Source organism: Contarinia nasturtii, unplaced genomic scaffold (genome assembly GCF_009176525.2).
Source record: "Contarinia nasturtii isolate CC-2019 unplaced genomic scaffold, AAFC_CNas_1.1 Cnas_scaffold_533, whole genome shotgun sequence".
Lineage (NCBI taxonomy): Eukaryota > Metazoa > Arthropoda > Insecta > Diptera > Cecidomyiidae > Contarinia > Contarinia nasturtii.
In genome coordinates, this window is record NW_022197885.1 from 656,808 (window position 1) to 673,769 (window position 16,962).

The 16,962-nt window shown below is 35.5% G+C and overlaps 2 protein-coding genes across 2 annotated transcripts in view; both read right to left on the reverse strand.

The window, feature by feature from the left end:
• LOC116339426 (GAS2-like protein pickled eggs) overlaps positions 1 to 16,962 on the reverse strand; it is an 85,150-nt gene that overhangs the window by 19,761 nt on the left and 48,427 nt on the right. Inside the window, exons 3-5 of the mRNA XM_031765287.1 lie at positions 7,925 to 8,121; positions 6,332 to 6,450; positions 5,934 to 6,187 (exon numbers count right to left, since the gene is read on the reverse strand). Of these exons, the coding sequence (XP_031621147.1) occupies positions 5,934 to 6,187; positions 6,332 to 6,450; positions 7,925 to 8,121 (570 nt within the window). The remainder of the gene's footprint in view (positions 1 to 5,933; positions 6,188 to 6,331; positions 6,451 to 7,924; positions 8,122 to 16,962) is intronic.
• LOC116339427 (modular serine protease-like) lies at positions 3,806 to 5,619 on the reverse strand. Its single transcript, XM_031765288.1, has one exon. The coding sequence runs from the start codon at positions 5,607 to 5,609 to the stop codon at positions 3,936 to 3,938; it is 1,674 nt and encodes a 557-aa protein (XP_031621148.1). The 5' UTR covers positions 5,610 to 5,619; the 3' UTR covers positions 3,806 to 3,935.

The following is a 16,962-nucleotide window of genomic DNA, read 5'->3' on the forward strand; positions in this document are numbered from 1 at the left end:
ATTTGAGTTTGGCTTTGTGGCGTGCGCGCGTTCGTCGTCACACGTTCAATTTCAAATTGCCTCTATGGTTTTAACGGCTTCGGATATATTATATCGACGAAAACGAAAAGAGAAGACGACGAAATAAAGCGTAATGCCATGTTTACATAAATTGTTCAATTTTCCCTTCGAACTGTGTGTGTGTGTGTGCGATCACAATCTTTGTGTGATCGCGAGCAAGCACAAACACATGCTATTATCATTTCACAGTCGGTTAAGCAAAATTGCAATCGTCTTGGTCTATGCACTGGATCGTACTTTTTTGTTCATCGAATACGTGCATATTATATATTTCGTATGGACCTTTTTTTTGTTATTGTTGTTGTTGGTTGTTTACGCATCGGATTTTTCTTTTATTGCCATTGCCTATAATTGGCAATTTTTCCTTTTCATCGTCATTGAAAACGAACGACAGGCTATGTAAATATCCAGATAATCGATTTTTTGAATCGCCACAGCCCGAATACGAAAGTTAAATCGTCATTACAGCAGTAGCAAATGAAAGTGCGCTCTACGTACACTCTCAACTTTTTACAAATGGAGAATTCAGATTGATTGCTCTCTACGCTCAATTGTTCTGTCGATTGAATTTTCAGACAAATCAAATTATATAGCAGAGAAAATTCACATCTCGAACACAGATCAGCGACCAAACTCTCAAAACCTTGAGCTAATAAATTTTTTTAGCGAAAAATGGCAATCGCATTTCGTCAGTGTGTGTGTGCATTTGGGTGCATGTTTATTTACATTGGTAACCTAGAAATGTGCACTTTTGTATCGCAGTGAAAACAAAAGGGAAATCCATGCGCGCAAATAAATGTATCACGCGAACTCACAAATTTTTGCTGTACTTGCATACTAATTTGTACGGCGGATAACAACAAAAAAACTAGATCAAGTACAATCGTTTGTTTTTTTTTCTCACTTTGTTGTCACTATCGCGCACTTAATTACGGCGCAATTGCACCTTTCAATATTGTTATATTGTGTCTCCGTTTCGCTCTTTCTTTATTGGTTTCTACTCTGTTCACACTAAACATAAATCAAATATTTTTCTCTGTTAATTACTACATAGATTGAATATGATCTAATGAATTTTCCCATTAACGTGTTGATTTAGAAACCGAACCAATCCAATCAGAAAGAACCGACCAGAGTAAATCGATGCATTAAAATGACATTCTGAAATACATATCGTCGCATCGACGTATAAACAAATTAAAGAGAGAGAGAGAGAGAGAAGTGAATAAAAGTCATCGGGTCTCACGTTTTGGTGCCCAAGAGCAATTGCTAAACCGAATATGCATAAAGCACTTATGATTTATATGCATTTCAATCAATGAGAAAATGAGTTAAGAAGAATTAACACGCCTTTGCGCATTTTACGAAATATAAAACATTAACCGAATGAAATAGATGGAGAAAAAGAAGGACAGAGAAGACAAAAAAAAACCACTGCATTCATATGATTATGATTGCATGCTATTATCGCTAAATTGTGAATAATTTTTCATGTTCGATCGCAATATTCAATTCGCATCTATATGATTTGAAAAATATGAAGCGAATTTTACAGTGTGCGCCAAGTGCACTAGAAGCTATAGTACTCTCTAGCGATTTATTCATGTGTGACACAAAATATCAATTTACACGTGCTGGTGTACAGCAATTTGCTGGCAGAAGTGTGAACCACAATATCCAGCAGTCGAGGCTGTAGTATTTTGATTTTGGTGCCGGTGGCTGTTATTGGATTTAATTCCAATTGGATTGGTGGTAACGCGTAGTAAATTTTTTTTGTTTACCATACGAAAATTGGGTTTTTATCTGTATTAAATAAATAAGTGGTTATGTAGTTTATTGATGTGATTGATTGCATTTCGTACAATGCGAAAATTCGTTATTTTAATTACATTAACGTTTGAATTTAATTTCTGGTGACAGTTTCGATGCAAGTGATTGCACATAATTGATGCCCCGAGATACTTTGCAATCACCATTGTCATTTATCACATCTTGTTAATGAAAGAAATTGTTTTTTTTTTTTAATATGGAATGCTTCATCGTTGAATGAAATTCCAAGCAATCATAACACACCAATATGGTAAAAAAGAGAGATTTTTAAACAGAGAATTAAGTAATTTACATTGATGTTAACGGCATGAATATTGTATTTGATTTAATTGCCGATGCGCAGTGTTTTAGTTGATTGCCTTTGTTTGTAAAGAAATGCGCTGCTGAAATCGGTGGCTAATAGATGTAGTGGCTGTTTTTCTTCTTCATCTCTATCTCTTGTTTCATTTCTTGTTTGGCATCGATTTATTCACACGACTCTTAGCTTCATTCCAAACAACTTACAACATCTCGTTACATAATTTACTCTTTTCTTGTCGATGGCGTCTTCTCTTCACACGAATGCAGTTTCGATGGCACAAAAGAGTTACAACTAGAGATAGAGAGATTTATCAACTAACTAGATTCATTTGAAATTGGCTAAACAATTTGTTATATGGCTGCCACATGACTTTAAAATGAGAATTTAAACGATGTTCATATTAAATCGAGATAAGATGGATATATTTATGCATCATAACAGATTAAGAAGACAGAAGAAACTGAAAACGATATTGTGTAGAGTGAACAAAAAAAAAACCGGTGACAAAATGAAGTATAAGTAAGTAGTTTTTATGATGGATTTTCACTTTAATAGATAGATCGAAAATGGAAAACCATTTGAAAATAAATGCAAATTAAAGTAACCTTTTAAGATGTCAAATGTCGGATTGGATGTTTCACATTTTCCGCCGTATTAATTCTCAAGAACACTTCGAGCTTATACATTTTATTATCATCCACGTAACATGTTATGATTGTAATGTTTTGACTGCTACAATTTAGAGCTCTTGCACTCTGGTTGTTTGTGTACATGATCGTGATCTGTCAAGTAAACGCGTTTTGTTGTTTCCGTCCACTTTCTGACTAAACAATTATAGATGTGTGTATAAATCGTGTCCATCATTTTTACTGCTTCGTGCGCTAATAGTATGGATTTTTATGAGAATAATGTCAAAAAGTCAGAAATCAAGAGCAAAGCTGAAATTTTTGTGCGATTTGATTATGTCTAAATAAAATACCGAATTGAGCCATTGTTGGCTACTTTTCACATCCAATAAGCCTCCAGTGAACACATATCGAACAATGGATGACTTAATATTTTCGTTCTCTGTCTTTCTTTCTTTTGTTGTTCCGCTCTCTGTTTGTGTTCCACAAAAAGGTGTTTTTAGTTCGGACATTTGACAGCGAAAAATCGACGCCTGGCGACGAGTTCCATCGGCCTGGCAAAATAAAGGCGAAAAATCTGCTTCAGCCAGAAAATGGTTGAATTGTTTAATTTATGTGACATAATGACAAGCTTTCCCCTCTGTCTCGAATTACCCGTGTATTCGTTGGGATCGAATTCATATATGTGCACACAAAATAGTATACAATTTACGCGACATGCATGCAGGCGATGTCAAATAGATTAGCCGATGGCTAATACCATGAGTACGTATTCGCTTGAAAATGGTTAAAATGTCAAATGCAGATTGCTTTATGGTGATTTAATTGAAAATACACGAACTACAAACATGAACATGAACGAAAAACCAACACCAATGACAACATAAAAAAAACGAAAAAGAAGAAGAAAAAAAAACTCTATGTAAAGCGAGATGCGGTAGCAAATTTGCATTTTGTATTTGATTTGCATTTGGAATGTTTTTCTCTCTCGCTCTCTTTCTCTTTATTTTGTCTTGTAAAAATATTATGTTAAACAAATCGGACAACGTCACGGTAATTAATTTTTACAATCTCTATTTGAAGCTATAATTTTTATGTCATTGTCGATGTCAAACTGGCTATGTCGATGCGTTGTCGTCTGATGTATCATCGGTTGATAGTTGTGGATTATAACGTTCATTGATGTGCTTCAAGTAATTTTCTATCCATTTTACATAAATGCCCACTTTGGTGAAAATCGTGTACTGATTGGGATCACAATGATCAGTCGATTGCTTGCGAGGACTTATACTCACAATCCCTTGCAAATAGTGTCGACCATCTGATTTTCGAATTGTAAGACCAGCGCCACTATCACCATTGCATACACTCGTCCCGTTCGCCCAGCCCGCACAAAATTTTGTAATTGATAAATATTTTCGAAATTCTGACGTCTGTCGTTCAACACATTTCTGATGTGAAATAATGGGTATGCTTTTAATATGCAGCGATCGACTCGCATTTGAATTATCAATCATACTCAATGCAACCACCATACCTAGTTCTTCATCATTCACACTGTCAAAATTGGCATCAATACAAACAGGTGCAATGACTTCATCAATTTCAACAGCTTTCAAGAGTTCCAACAATGCAATGTCTGATCCATAATTTGCAAATTGATCCAAATAAATTTCGTGCACAAAAATGTCACGCACCTCAAAGTACCGTGCAAGAAAATCATCGGGGTCTTCAAATTCAGACTTTAAATTGCCCATAACGATTCGTAAATCTTCCGCTTTGTATTTCCACACACAATGTGCTACCGTAACAACAACAGCTTCTGAAATGAGCGTAGCGCCACAAATGTATTTCGGTTTCGAAACATTTTCGACAACATAAATGCTCGCATGCCATGGCATTGTTTGTGGCAATTTCTCTTCGTTTGTTATCAATGGAATTCCGGCACTGAGTCTACCACAATCCGGCTTACATTTCAAAATATCACGTAACCATGTTCCATCGGCCTGACACAAATTCCAATCATTGCTCAAATCCTTGGTCGATTTTGGTTTAAAATTATCTTTGCACGCATAAGTGACTTTGGTTCCGGGTAAAATACTCTGAGCGCATGGCAATTGACGTCCATTCCACATGCATTTTTTCAATAGTCTTTTGGATACGATATTTTGCTCAACAAACGGTGGACATGAAACGAGAAATTTTGTGCATTTCGGACATTTTAATATGATGCACAATTCCTGCGACTCGTCACTGCCGTCCAAACAGTCATAGAATCCATCGCACAGCACAGTTTCCGAGATGCAACCGCCGTAACGACAACGAAATGTCTTTTCTGGACACAATGCATTTTCACAAATTGTTTTATCTTCATCGGCACCATTCCAACAATCGTGCTGTTGATCACAAATTTTTGACGACTCAATACAATATTCATACGAATCGGTGTCATCGCCATTATCGCCACAATAAAATTCGGTTGGACTGCAACTGTCCTGTTTGCGACCGCAATTTGTTTCATCCGACAAGTCAACACAGTCACGAATTCCATTGCACTTCTTTGACCGTGGCACGCATGCACCGTAATTACATCGAAAATATTCCGGTGGACAAAGGGTATGTGCGCAAAAATCAATTAATTCATCTGAGCCGTCATAACACTGGGCAATTCCATCACACACACGTTCGATTCCGCTCAGCAAATGACCAGACTTGCAAATGAAATTCACTTCAGATTGCGTTAGAACTATTGTGATCGTTAACAAAAATGCCAAGAACTGTAGAAGAAACATGGTGAACACTTCAAAGACAAACGTTCGACTAATTATACGAAGATACAATTCCATCGAATTTATACGATGCTATTCGATTGGAATCTTTTATTCTCAGAAATACACATTCGGTGTGTGTTGAATGAATGCTCAGCATTTTCGTTGAAATGCGCATAAATTTTGTGTAACAAAAGAAAAATTTGCGAAGACAATTGATGTAATTTAATGCAATGACATGTGCGACGCAGTATTTGCTTCATGAAATATTCACGATTTGCGAAAATGATGCGCAGTGATTTTTTTGGTGTGTTTACATTTAAAATAAAATCAAAGGTAAAAACTCACCATTTCGTCGAGACTTTTTAAATCATTTGTTATGATTTGTGGTTGTGGTCCGTAGACTGTAAGCATTGGCTCTTCGGCATCTTCATCGTCGGAATCGGTGTCGAAAAGGCCATTTTCCGTGTCGGTGCTGGTTGATGTTGTTTGCTTGGTATCATCGGTTTGTGTACCAAATGCAACACCATTCGCTTTATTATCGGCGGCGATCTCACGATCAATTTGACGCTCCATTTGCACAAGCATCGGAGCCAACATTCCTGCAAACGAAAACAAACAAATACACAATTGAATGTAAAAACAAAACGATTAAATGAACCACAAAAGGTAAATAAAACTGAACAAAAATCACTTAAATTTGTACGCTTGTCGTTGGGAGATAAGTATATTTGTTTTTTTCTTACCGAATTTTGCACCACGTCTTGCTACTTCCAGCAGGCATAATATCACATGTTTTTCATTCTTCCGCATGATTAAGTCATCCGTCTCGAAGAGTAGGCACTCAAATATTTGCAAACTTTTTCTGCGAACGGCAAAGAGAAAAGAAAGAGGGAGGTGAGATAAACATAAATGATGATTTATTTAAATGAGATTCAGGTGGAAATGACGGGCGCAAATCAATCAAGTGGCGGTCATAATTTGACGGCTATAAATGCTCGGAAGACAAATTGTATACGCATAAGTGAAAATAGTTTTTTTACTGTTTGATTTTCGCTAAAACAGGGGGCATTGAACGCGAGTCGCACTTGATTGAATTGATAGCCATCAAAACCATAATGCATGGAATAAAGCGACTAATTTGATTTAAATGTAAAATCAGTTAATTATGTGCGTTTATTTTCAAAGCCATTAAGTGGAGCACGTGTATAAATACCAATTGATTGTACTTGGCGTTAAAATCCAAGAATCACATTCGCATGAATGCTTTAATCTGTTGATTCGATTGCTAGACAAATACCCAATAAATCCCGCTAATCACACCGTAACACACTTCAACAACATTCCCAGGTGTCAATTGCAATGCCATGAAATCAATACGTTTCATTTTTCAACATTCGAACAAAAAACACACATAACAAATGATGAATGAATGGGAATGTGTCCACTTTACGAGGTGCGTTCAATTTGACAAAGTATAATTATCAACGTTGACAAAGAGACCTTACAGTTGTTGACCATGTTGGCCGATTTTCTTTGCTTCAAACTAAATGGATGGAATTGTGCGAGATAAAAAAACCACTTTTCATTTACGAGATAGAAAGAAAACAAATGAAGAGTGTTTTTGTGTGTTGATATTTCAAGTGGTTACTTGAGTTTACCAAAATGCCAGAACATGTTTCCATGTGTGAGACAACTAGAAAAATGATCTTGTCTCATTTTTTTCGCATCTAATTTCAAATTAATGTGAGTTGTGCTAAAGAATCGCCCGAGATAATTATCGGTCGGTCTTTTTGTATGCAAATCCTTTTTTATGGCTATGAAATATGGTCATTTGCTCATTTCGTTCAGGTGTGTCACCTTCATGCGAGTATTTGGCTTTTGCCTTTTGTTTCATTCTCGGGCGCTTCGCAAATAGCAAAAAAAATACAACCGAATAATTCGGAATCATAAAACTTTTTTTGTTTTCAAATGTGTCGATGTGACCTTCGCATCGAAACAATAGCAATGGCTATTTAATGCTTTTGAAAATAGACAATTCAATTCGACAACATTACTTTGCCCGTGCATTTTAGTACACACACAATTTTTGCATAATAATAACAAGATTACTACGGCTTAGAAGAGCGTCACTGTTTGTCTCGAAATAGAACAGTATCGACATGGTTTCGTTTCGCCGACGTTGGTCACCTTTAATGGGTGAGCATGAATCGAAATAAATTACCATAAAATCTTAATTACGATAAAGAATCGTAATGCTTGGCACTTTAGTTTCAGTGCAATCCATATGAGCTGTGATATATAAAATTAAATGAGTAAAATAACCGTAGGGTATTTACCTGCACCATGAAATGAAATTCGATACATTGTCTCTGGAAAAGAAGGTGCCGCTTTTGGCGGCCGGTAAAAAGTGTATATTTCCCATTGCGAGAATTGGACCAGCCAGACCTGATGTCATCGATTTCGTCATTGATTTGTTGCGTGCTTGCCGTCTGGCCAAGTATTCTTCTGCTGCTGTTCGAACATTGTTCGCGTGCTGTAAATTGAGTTAAAAAAAAAGAGAAAGAGAAATTAAATTAAGAAGAAAAATACAACACGATAATAATTGACTTCAGTTAAAAACACTTAACAGTAGAAACGCAGTTTAACGGTTTGTAAATTGAAACACATTAGAAAATGTGTGTGTATGTGAGATTGTGAGTATTTATTGCTTTAGAATCTAGACCAAATATAAATGTACATAATTTCTTGTCCGTTCAAATGACTGTGCGTAAACGATGAATTTGCCTTTTACTCTGCTTTCGATTGCGAATCTTGGCCAATAAGCAACTGTGCCAATGATCCGCGGCATTTTTTCGTTGATCGATATATTTCTCGCTCTTTATCTCACTCCATCTCTTTCTGCAAGATTATACGAATGAGGTGAATACAATCGCACCTCTTTACTTTATGAATCAATATATTGAATATATTTCAAAGGAAATGACATAAACTGTACAGTTTTTTTTTGTTGCACACAAAGAATTTGATTAATTGACTTCTATCTCAATAATCATGTAGCATTTGATCACAGTCATAATTCAAGACTGGTGAATACACAAAGTCTTGGGTGGGCAGTCGTTGGTTGGGTCATTCGATTTTTTTCTCTCGCCGAGTCGTTTATTCAATTTTGCATTTCGAAATGGCAATTTGTAAATGTTTCAATGGTTCGGTAGTGATTTGTCTTTGTTATACACATTTGTGTATGTGTATTTTTTCAGAGATTTTCATGTATATGCATGTAAATCCATTTTGATTTGTATTACACATACGGTCCAAAACAGTTATATTTGCTGTCTGAGATGCCATTTTTGTTCGGTATCGTTCTTAATCATATGACTGCTGGAAACTTGTTTCAACAAAAGAATTCCACTTCGCATATTTTTGATACCGGATTGCAATCTCTTTCTTTTTTACCCGCCACAATCGTTCACAATTGAAAAATATGCACACTCAACGATTAAATTCCTGTCGCAACAATTTGAAAAATCAATCATATTTTGCAAGTATCCAAGTGAACTGTGCAGATTTGTCTTTTCGAATGAAAATTAAATTTCCACCAAACATAATTTGAATGATATTAATTTGTCACCGCTCACATTAGTCGATGGAATGTTGTTGAGAAAATGTTCAGTGGAAAAACATCAGCAAAATGTGTAAAATTACGACTCACTTTCAGTGGCAGATAAACGTACGCTGGCCGACTGGTTGTATATTTACTTTTCGTCTATCTATTCAATTCAGGCGAAATGACCAAACTTCATGCTTTATGATTCAGTTCAATATTATTTGGGAATGATAAATATGCTTACGAATGTAATATATATCATGATTGATTTTCGGATTAGCCAATAGTGAAAATCGGGTGGAAAAAAAAATCGACCAAAATGCGCATAATAAAAATGCCTTTAGGTGCCCATTTTCGCACAAACAACAGTCATTTAGCAGCCATTTCAACGGTAATTTTCTACTTGTAGTGCATTCAACGTTTGCATTTTTCTAGCGAAACCGTATAAAATTTTCAAAACTGCATAATAATTTATTATTCATTACATGTCCAAATAAATGGTTGTCAGATGTTGTAAGCCGATGTGGCTGCTATGACCTCTAAAATGAAAGTTTCGTTCCGATTTGTCCACAGTATTTGACCGATTCGGGCGGTGTGATTGAATTCTTTGGCAAAAGCATCTTTCAGCAAAAGCGAGGCGAAAAGGCGCTTAAAAATTGATTTCCACCCATTATTTTTATTTTAAGTATTTAGCGTGAGAAATGCGCGCCAAAAAGTCGTTCACGGTTTCAAAACACCTTCGCACAATTTCAACAAACCGTAGAGCGAAAAAAGGCATGATGATTAACCAGAAATGCATTTCAGCGAATCAATCAGAGTGCAGTTGTATGTGTGTGCTCATGCGCGTACTAATCAGCCGCATGAATTATTGATTTCACGTCCAACTAAAACCATTTCCATTATTAGTTATGGCACATGGAAATCGATTGTAAAACGATAACTGCCTTGTTATTTTAATCTCGTTGATGATCTTTTGACTTGAATTTCGGGGGAGCATGTGCCCGAGCCCGAATCAAATAAATCAGAAGAAATGCGCTGAAAATCGTTAGAAATTTTTATTTGCGAAATAAATGTTTCGTTTGTGTAGTTAAACTGTTCTCCTTTTTTTTCATTTTGCATTTCGTTTATGCTGTTATGCATTGCGATTTATGAGTTTGAATAAATGAATATTTTTCCCGTTGGTCATAGATCAAGCAATGAGTCGAATATCTTTTAAACTGCTTACAAAACGCAAACTTTCCGTTCTTAATTCGTCATTCATCATCAAATGCTCATTAGCATTTAGTGATTGTATTCAAATGTTATGACTTGTGTACGTTCGTTCGACCATTCCATCCCATAAATGGGCTTCTGACGAACTCTTTCTCTCTCTCTCTCATCGCTTTCGGTTGCGCGTTCAGTTTATGCCGAATGCAAAAGTGCGCGCAGCACTTCCCGCACCCTTTACTTGATTTTTCATTAAGACATATTGAACGGTTTTGTTTTGTGATGATTTTGGTCGACGGCTCACGGTGTTGTCAACCGAGCAATGCACAACAAATAATAAAACGAAACAGCAGAAGAAGAAAAAAAACTATCCAAAGATTGTTAGCCTCGCAGTTGTGCGGCTGCTTTTCATCGCATTAATCATTCTTTTCAGCACGGTCGCCACATAGCCCAAATGAAATCGTGAAATCACTTTGATTGCATCTTAAATATGGGCATTTACTTGTTTCATTTTTGGGCTCCGTAAATATTGCATCGCATAACAAAAACGATGTTGTACAATTCGCGCCGTTTTCACTGAGCCGCTGTTGCTTGCCGCACACTATTATTGCAATAAAATGTTTAAATGATTTGCGCGCGCATCATTTCGATCATTAAATAAATAATGAAAAGATGGTAATTGATAGGCTGTGTGGTTAGTTAGTGTGTAATAATTTAAATGCAGCGGATAAAAAAAGTGAAAATCGCTGTTTAATTGAATTAAACGGATTCTGTGCACATTTCTCTCATCGTTGTCGTCATCGGCATTGTTGTTTTCATCGTCAGAGGCGGCATCAGTGAAAACGGACGTAGCGTTAGCATAGACAAAGATCTTTGTCGAAAAAAGATCACTTTGCAGATGATAAGATTATACAAAATGAAAGCCACTCGTTTTAAATTATCACAATATCGATTTCCATCGGGCTTGGAATGTAATTTGTTTACTTAAGTTGTACATATTAATGTGTATTGTCGTGACTTTGTCTTCTTTTCTTTTTCCTCTTAAGCATCGATAAGCGTTTCATTCATTAATCATTCGGTCGTCCATTTGTACGGCTTTAGAAATTCCGGATTGGGCTACATTCGCATTAGATATATCTGAACATGATCAAGGCTGCTTGCAAATCATATCTTGCATTCATCACATTGTCGTTTCATCATCAGTTGCATGCATTAACATGATATCGTGAATAATGACGTTTTTCTCTGCAAGCTCTTTTTATCGGACATCATGCGGGCCCAAGCAAAGAAGAACCAATTTTAATAGAGACATGAGTTTGTTCACTAAGTTGACAACGGCGACGACGACGACGATGACGTCGACCGCTATCGCAACGTACGATGAATTGCTAATCGAATTCCGTCTACAGATAGCGGCGTTTTGGCAAGCATACACTCCAACCAATGAATAAATCATATTTTCGAAGAAAGATTCTTTCATTTGAGCGCGTGGGAATAACATACGTGCTGAAACCATTGGACGGTGTCCATTTGTTTATTTTGATTTAACGAAGCTACTTTGTTTATTCATGAAGTTTCTTCGCATCGCGTGTTCTCAGCAACTGCCAATTAAATTTGCTCTTTTTAAAGTGCAAAACTGTACCAAATTCCACTAATTCTGAAATTAATGCTCGCAACAAAAATTGCTTTGCCAAAACAAACATTTGTTCTGTTGGGTCTTTTTGTTTTGCGGTCAACGCAACATATAATCTGAAAATTAATGCAAATGAGTATGGTGAAATTGAACATAGGTGTGCATAAATTTGAGAATCCAGTTTCGTTTTATTTTTGTCAAAACGACGGTCTTCAGTTTCTTTAAAAAAAAAAAAAAAATAAATGATACGTTGTCATTTGTGGCGTATAATTGAGACTTTTTGATAATTTATATCTACACATAAAGGAAATAAAAAATGAACATTTTGACTGCTGGCCATTTAATTAATTAAGATGTAACGTTTTTCTACCTCGAGGAAATCTCACGAAAATAAGACATCCAACAACAGTTAGTAAATGCTTTTTTTAGCATAACCTTTTCAAAGATCAAAGCCAAATATAAGCTGTTTGATGATTCGCAACGGTGTGGCTTAAAACATAAAATTGCAGTTTATGCGAATATCAAAAGAATAATCTGGTATGACCATCCACTGTATGATCGCCGATCTACCTTGAAGCGAAAAAGTGTCCGCAAACAAATCGAACTTTTTAAAAAATCAAAACAATAGAATTGAAAAGACCGGAAGGTCTTATGTATGTATGCGTGTAATGCAAAAATGAAAGGAAATCGATAATAAAACAGAAGACGAAACAACTTTGTATATCCGGTGCTATTGTTGTTCAAATCCAAAACGCTTCAAAATGAAAAGCACAAAATCAGTGCGTTATTCTCCAGAGAATTCAAAAGCCAGAAGCAAGAGATTTGCCAGTGAGTCAACTGTGTTTATTTGTGTATTTATAGAATAACCGTATGCGGAGTATGGTGCGCAATGAATGACCAAAGTTGGCAAACGATGCTATTGTTTTGGCTTTATATTATCGTATAACAGTTATCATTGTCGTTAATTGCTCTTTCGATTCGAAAAAAGGATAAAAAAATTGCTGCATACTTTATGAATTGTGTTCCATTCATGAAATTTGCATCGATTAAACGACCTATTGAGAATGACTAAGCAAACGTTGTTTTTTTATTTGAATGCAGAAAATCTCATTTAAAAAACGCCCAATTTCGTGATTTTCGTGAAATTGGCAAATAATGATTTCGACAGCCGTGCTTGCGCGAAAGCGAGTTCATCAAATTCACCGCTTGACTCTTTTTTTTTAATTAATGAAGCGAAAACAAAACAAACACTTAACGATGTCAACGTATTTGGAGTGAATTTCGATATCGTTGAATGGAATAAAAAGATCCACGCATCATGTATGGTGGGTGTTTGATAAAAATCCATTCAAATTATAGACAATCATTATTACGACAAATAACACTTTCGATTGAATGGAATTTACATTTTTCCTTCTTTCTTTCTTTGCGTCACGTTTTGACCTGTCTCTCTTTACATTTTCAAATTAAGTCATATACGCTTTATGTGCACTTGTTTATTGTCAATTGAGAGGCCATCGACAGAATAAGGAAATTGTTGCTTGCGATGGAAACCAAATGCGGGAAAAACAACAACAACTATTCGTATTTGTTCGGTGAGAGTATGCGCAACGCGCACGCACAACCGCCCATATTATTATATATCGCAATTTTTTTTTGTTTACTTCTTCGGCATTGTAAATGATAATATTTAATGCGAGACCATTCACAAAGTAATATGGTCATTGTTTGGTGCCCGGTTGTGCTATTATGGTAAAGCTAGTCGAATGTGGACGTAGTTCCAGTATGTTTGTGTGTGCTACGTGCTCATTTGTGCGGAAGACTTATTTAATTTCATTTCTCTTTAGCGAGATTAAAGTGCAAACACACTTAATTGAATAATTCCGTTGGTTCAGTAAATACAGAATACAGTGTATATTTTATCGATATTTTTTTAAGGTATGTTTAAACTACTCATAAATGTCTTATCTTGCATATACTTATTTCTAAACTTTCATTTTTTTTGGATCGTTTTTTTTCGCAGTCATTTCGAAAACTAGAATTGCGCAAATTCAGTCTTTGTTTCTTGGTCTATTGTACGATGTCGTTATTTCGACGAAACGTAAATGGGTTAAACTGACGATGTTTGATGATTCAGTTCCAGAGAAAATGCTATAAGCACATTGTCAACAAATAGAATAAAGATTTCGTTTGTTTTCTTTTGTTCGAAAGTTCAACGAACATTATAATTTGGTGTGACAAATCAAATGACACAAAAAGCGTGCTTTCGGCAGAATTCCCTTTCTCAGCACATTGTGATCGATTAAAAAGTAAAATTTTATTACTTAATCTTTTCACCGATTATTCAATATGTATTTATATATTTTAATTTGATTGTTTCCATTACTACATTTGCTTCAGGTTTTCCGTTCTTGTTTTCTTTTGCTGAAGACGAAATGAAAAAATCGTGCACTCGTTTAATTTGTATTCGAAACCAACTAGCATAATCATTTCCAATGAAAACAATAAAATAATTTCAATTCAAAAATAATTGTTCGAATTGTTAAGTTTGTGTATATGTATGTGTGTTTTTAATGAAATCGAATGTTCAAACGAGTGAACAAAAGAGCAAAAATTGCAATGAACGAGTTAAAGTTTTCTATTTGAAAAAAAAAGTGTAACGGAACGTAATATAAATGAATTCGTAATAATAATAATCGGTGAGTTTGTGTGGCTGTTGAAGCCAGTAGTAGTCAATGGGTTGGCTTCTGCTTGCGGTGCAGCACACATTGCATTTCCCTTTTGAAATGTGCAAGCAAATGTGTGTATCTTCGATATTGTTGCCCATTCATTTGGTGTGTGCATTGTAATAACAGTAATAATCGACCGTCGGCTTACTGACACGAATTCATGTCTCTTTTAATATGAAATCGAACTTTGTGGCCCCTTTTCGCTCTTTCTGTCTCTCTCTCTCTATCTTTTTTCTATCGCTTGAAAACGAAAATCGATTTTGCTGATCTGTTTCCTTTGTGACACTTCTTGACTCCCGCTGATGTCACATAATTTTCGCGAAAACCATGCTCTCCGGCCCGACATGATCTGCGAGCGCATATAAAAGCGAAAACAACGGTATAATAATTTAAAATCACGATTATTGTGTCGCCCAAACAATTTTCGACCCGAAAAATTCGAATTTTTCCAGCGCATTCGCGAACGAAACGAGTTTATCGTATGCAGACACACTGGCTTGATCGGTTGTTGTTCATTCTTTTGTTGTCGCGTATAATGTTCTTTGTTGTGTACATTTTTCACGCGACAATTTTTATATTTATTATATCATAGCACAAATGAAATGTGCATTTTGCACACGTGGGGAATATTACGTTTGTTTACTTCAATCCAATATATGTGTAATAGCAATTCGATTCCATATGACATAAAGTACGTCTTTTTTTCTCTTGCTTCCTTCAGCAACTCGATTGTTTCGTACCGTTTGTCACTAATAAATCTACGGCCGTTTAAATGTGCCCAAAATTATGATTCACTTAAAATGCTTAATCATTTGATATTTCTAATAAAATTCAAAATTCGCAATGCATTTTAAGCCGATTATACTGTGTGAAACTATTTATTATGGGTTTAATTCTTTAAACGACGATTAATAAATAATGTCATTTATATGTTTTTGGTGCAAAATGCAAAAGAAAAGACGACGAAAATCGAAACAATGTAATTCTGCTGACACAGTTTATTCTTGACTATTTTAAGTTGCATATATGCACGAATGACATGAATAATTGAACAACTCCGTTATAAAATGCCCAATAAAGTAATTCTTAACACTTCCGAATATATGAGGGGTATAATAATAATCCAAAGAATGCCAAAAGCCATTTACACACGATTTTAACTCTATTAATAGACCGATCATAAAGTGTGTTGTGGCCAGAGTACACTTTTATGTAGCCAATTAGCAGCGGTGCGATTTCAAAATGTTTCGGCATTTTCAAGTTTTGCGCGCGCCGCACACTCATCGCGAATATTATTATGGCCGCGTCCAAGTCATTGATTTTTAATTATCGTGATTAACCGAGTGATAGATTTTGCATGAACGACCTGAATTTTGAAGCTAAAACGAATAAAAGCGATTTCGTGAGCCAAACAAAACGCCTTTCAATTTAAACAAAGAAAATACAGTTTCAGACCCATTCAACATGGTAAATATTGATATGTAAGCGATTCATTAAGTCAATTGAATTTCAATTCGTTGTTTGCCTCACTTTTTCGTTGCTATCCATTTTTCTATTGGTAAATCAATTAATTACGATTTATGCGCCACTTGCATGCAATGGCGTGAACTATTTTGGCCGTGAATGTTGATGGCTCTTTTTTTAACAAAATGACTCAATATCAATTTTTAAGCGAGCATAATTCTTTTCGAATTGTGTGCCATTCGAGTGAACTCTCTCTCTCTCTCCCTCTCTCTGTGTCACCAATGCTATGAACCGTCGTTAAAGTCTTACACGTTTTTCTTGCTTTTGAACATTTGTGCGGCATTATTTTGTGTACTTTATTATTATTATGGTTTATCAAAGATTTTATTATTTACATTTATGTGTTACTGGTTTCTTTAGCACTTCATTTTGCTGTTGCTTGACTGTGTGACCAAATTGTACATCGATAAAATAATCTTGGTCATACACATTCAATGTCCATTAAATTAAATTGTTTGGCGTGAATCTTCTTCATACGATTTTATGAATGTGACCAGAGAAAGAGAGAGAGACAGAGAGAAACGACCGTAACTTACTCGATTAAAATTAAGTTGAATATTTTCAACATGCAAAAGGCCGAACATGTATTCCGCATAATTTTTTCTTCTCTCTCGCTTTAAACTAAACTGTACACAGCGTGTACAATTTATTTATGGAACTGTTAAAGCGGTGCTTTAA

Excerpts from the sequence above, each read along its gene's own strand:
- LOC116339427 (XM_031765288.1), bottom strand. The coding sequence starts at position 5,609 with ATGTTTCTTCTACAGTTCTTGGCATTTTTGTTAACGATCACAATAGTT.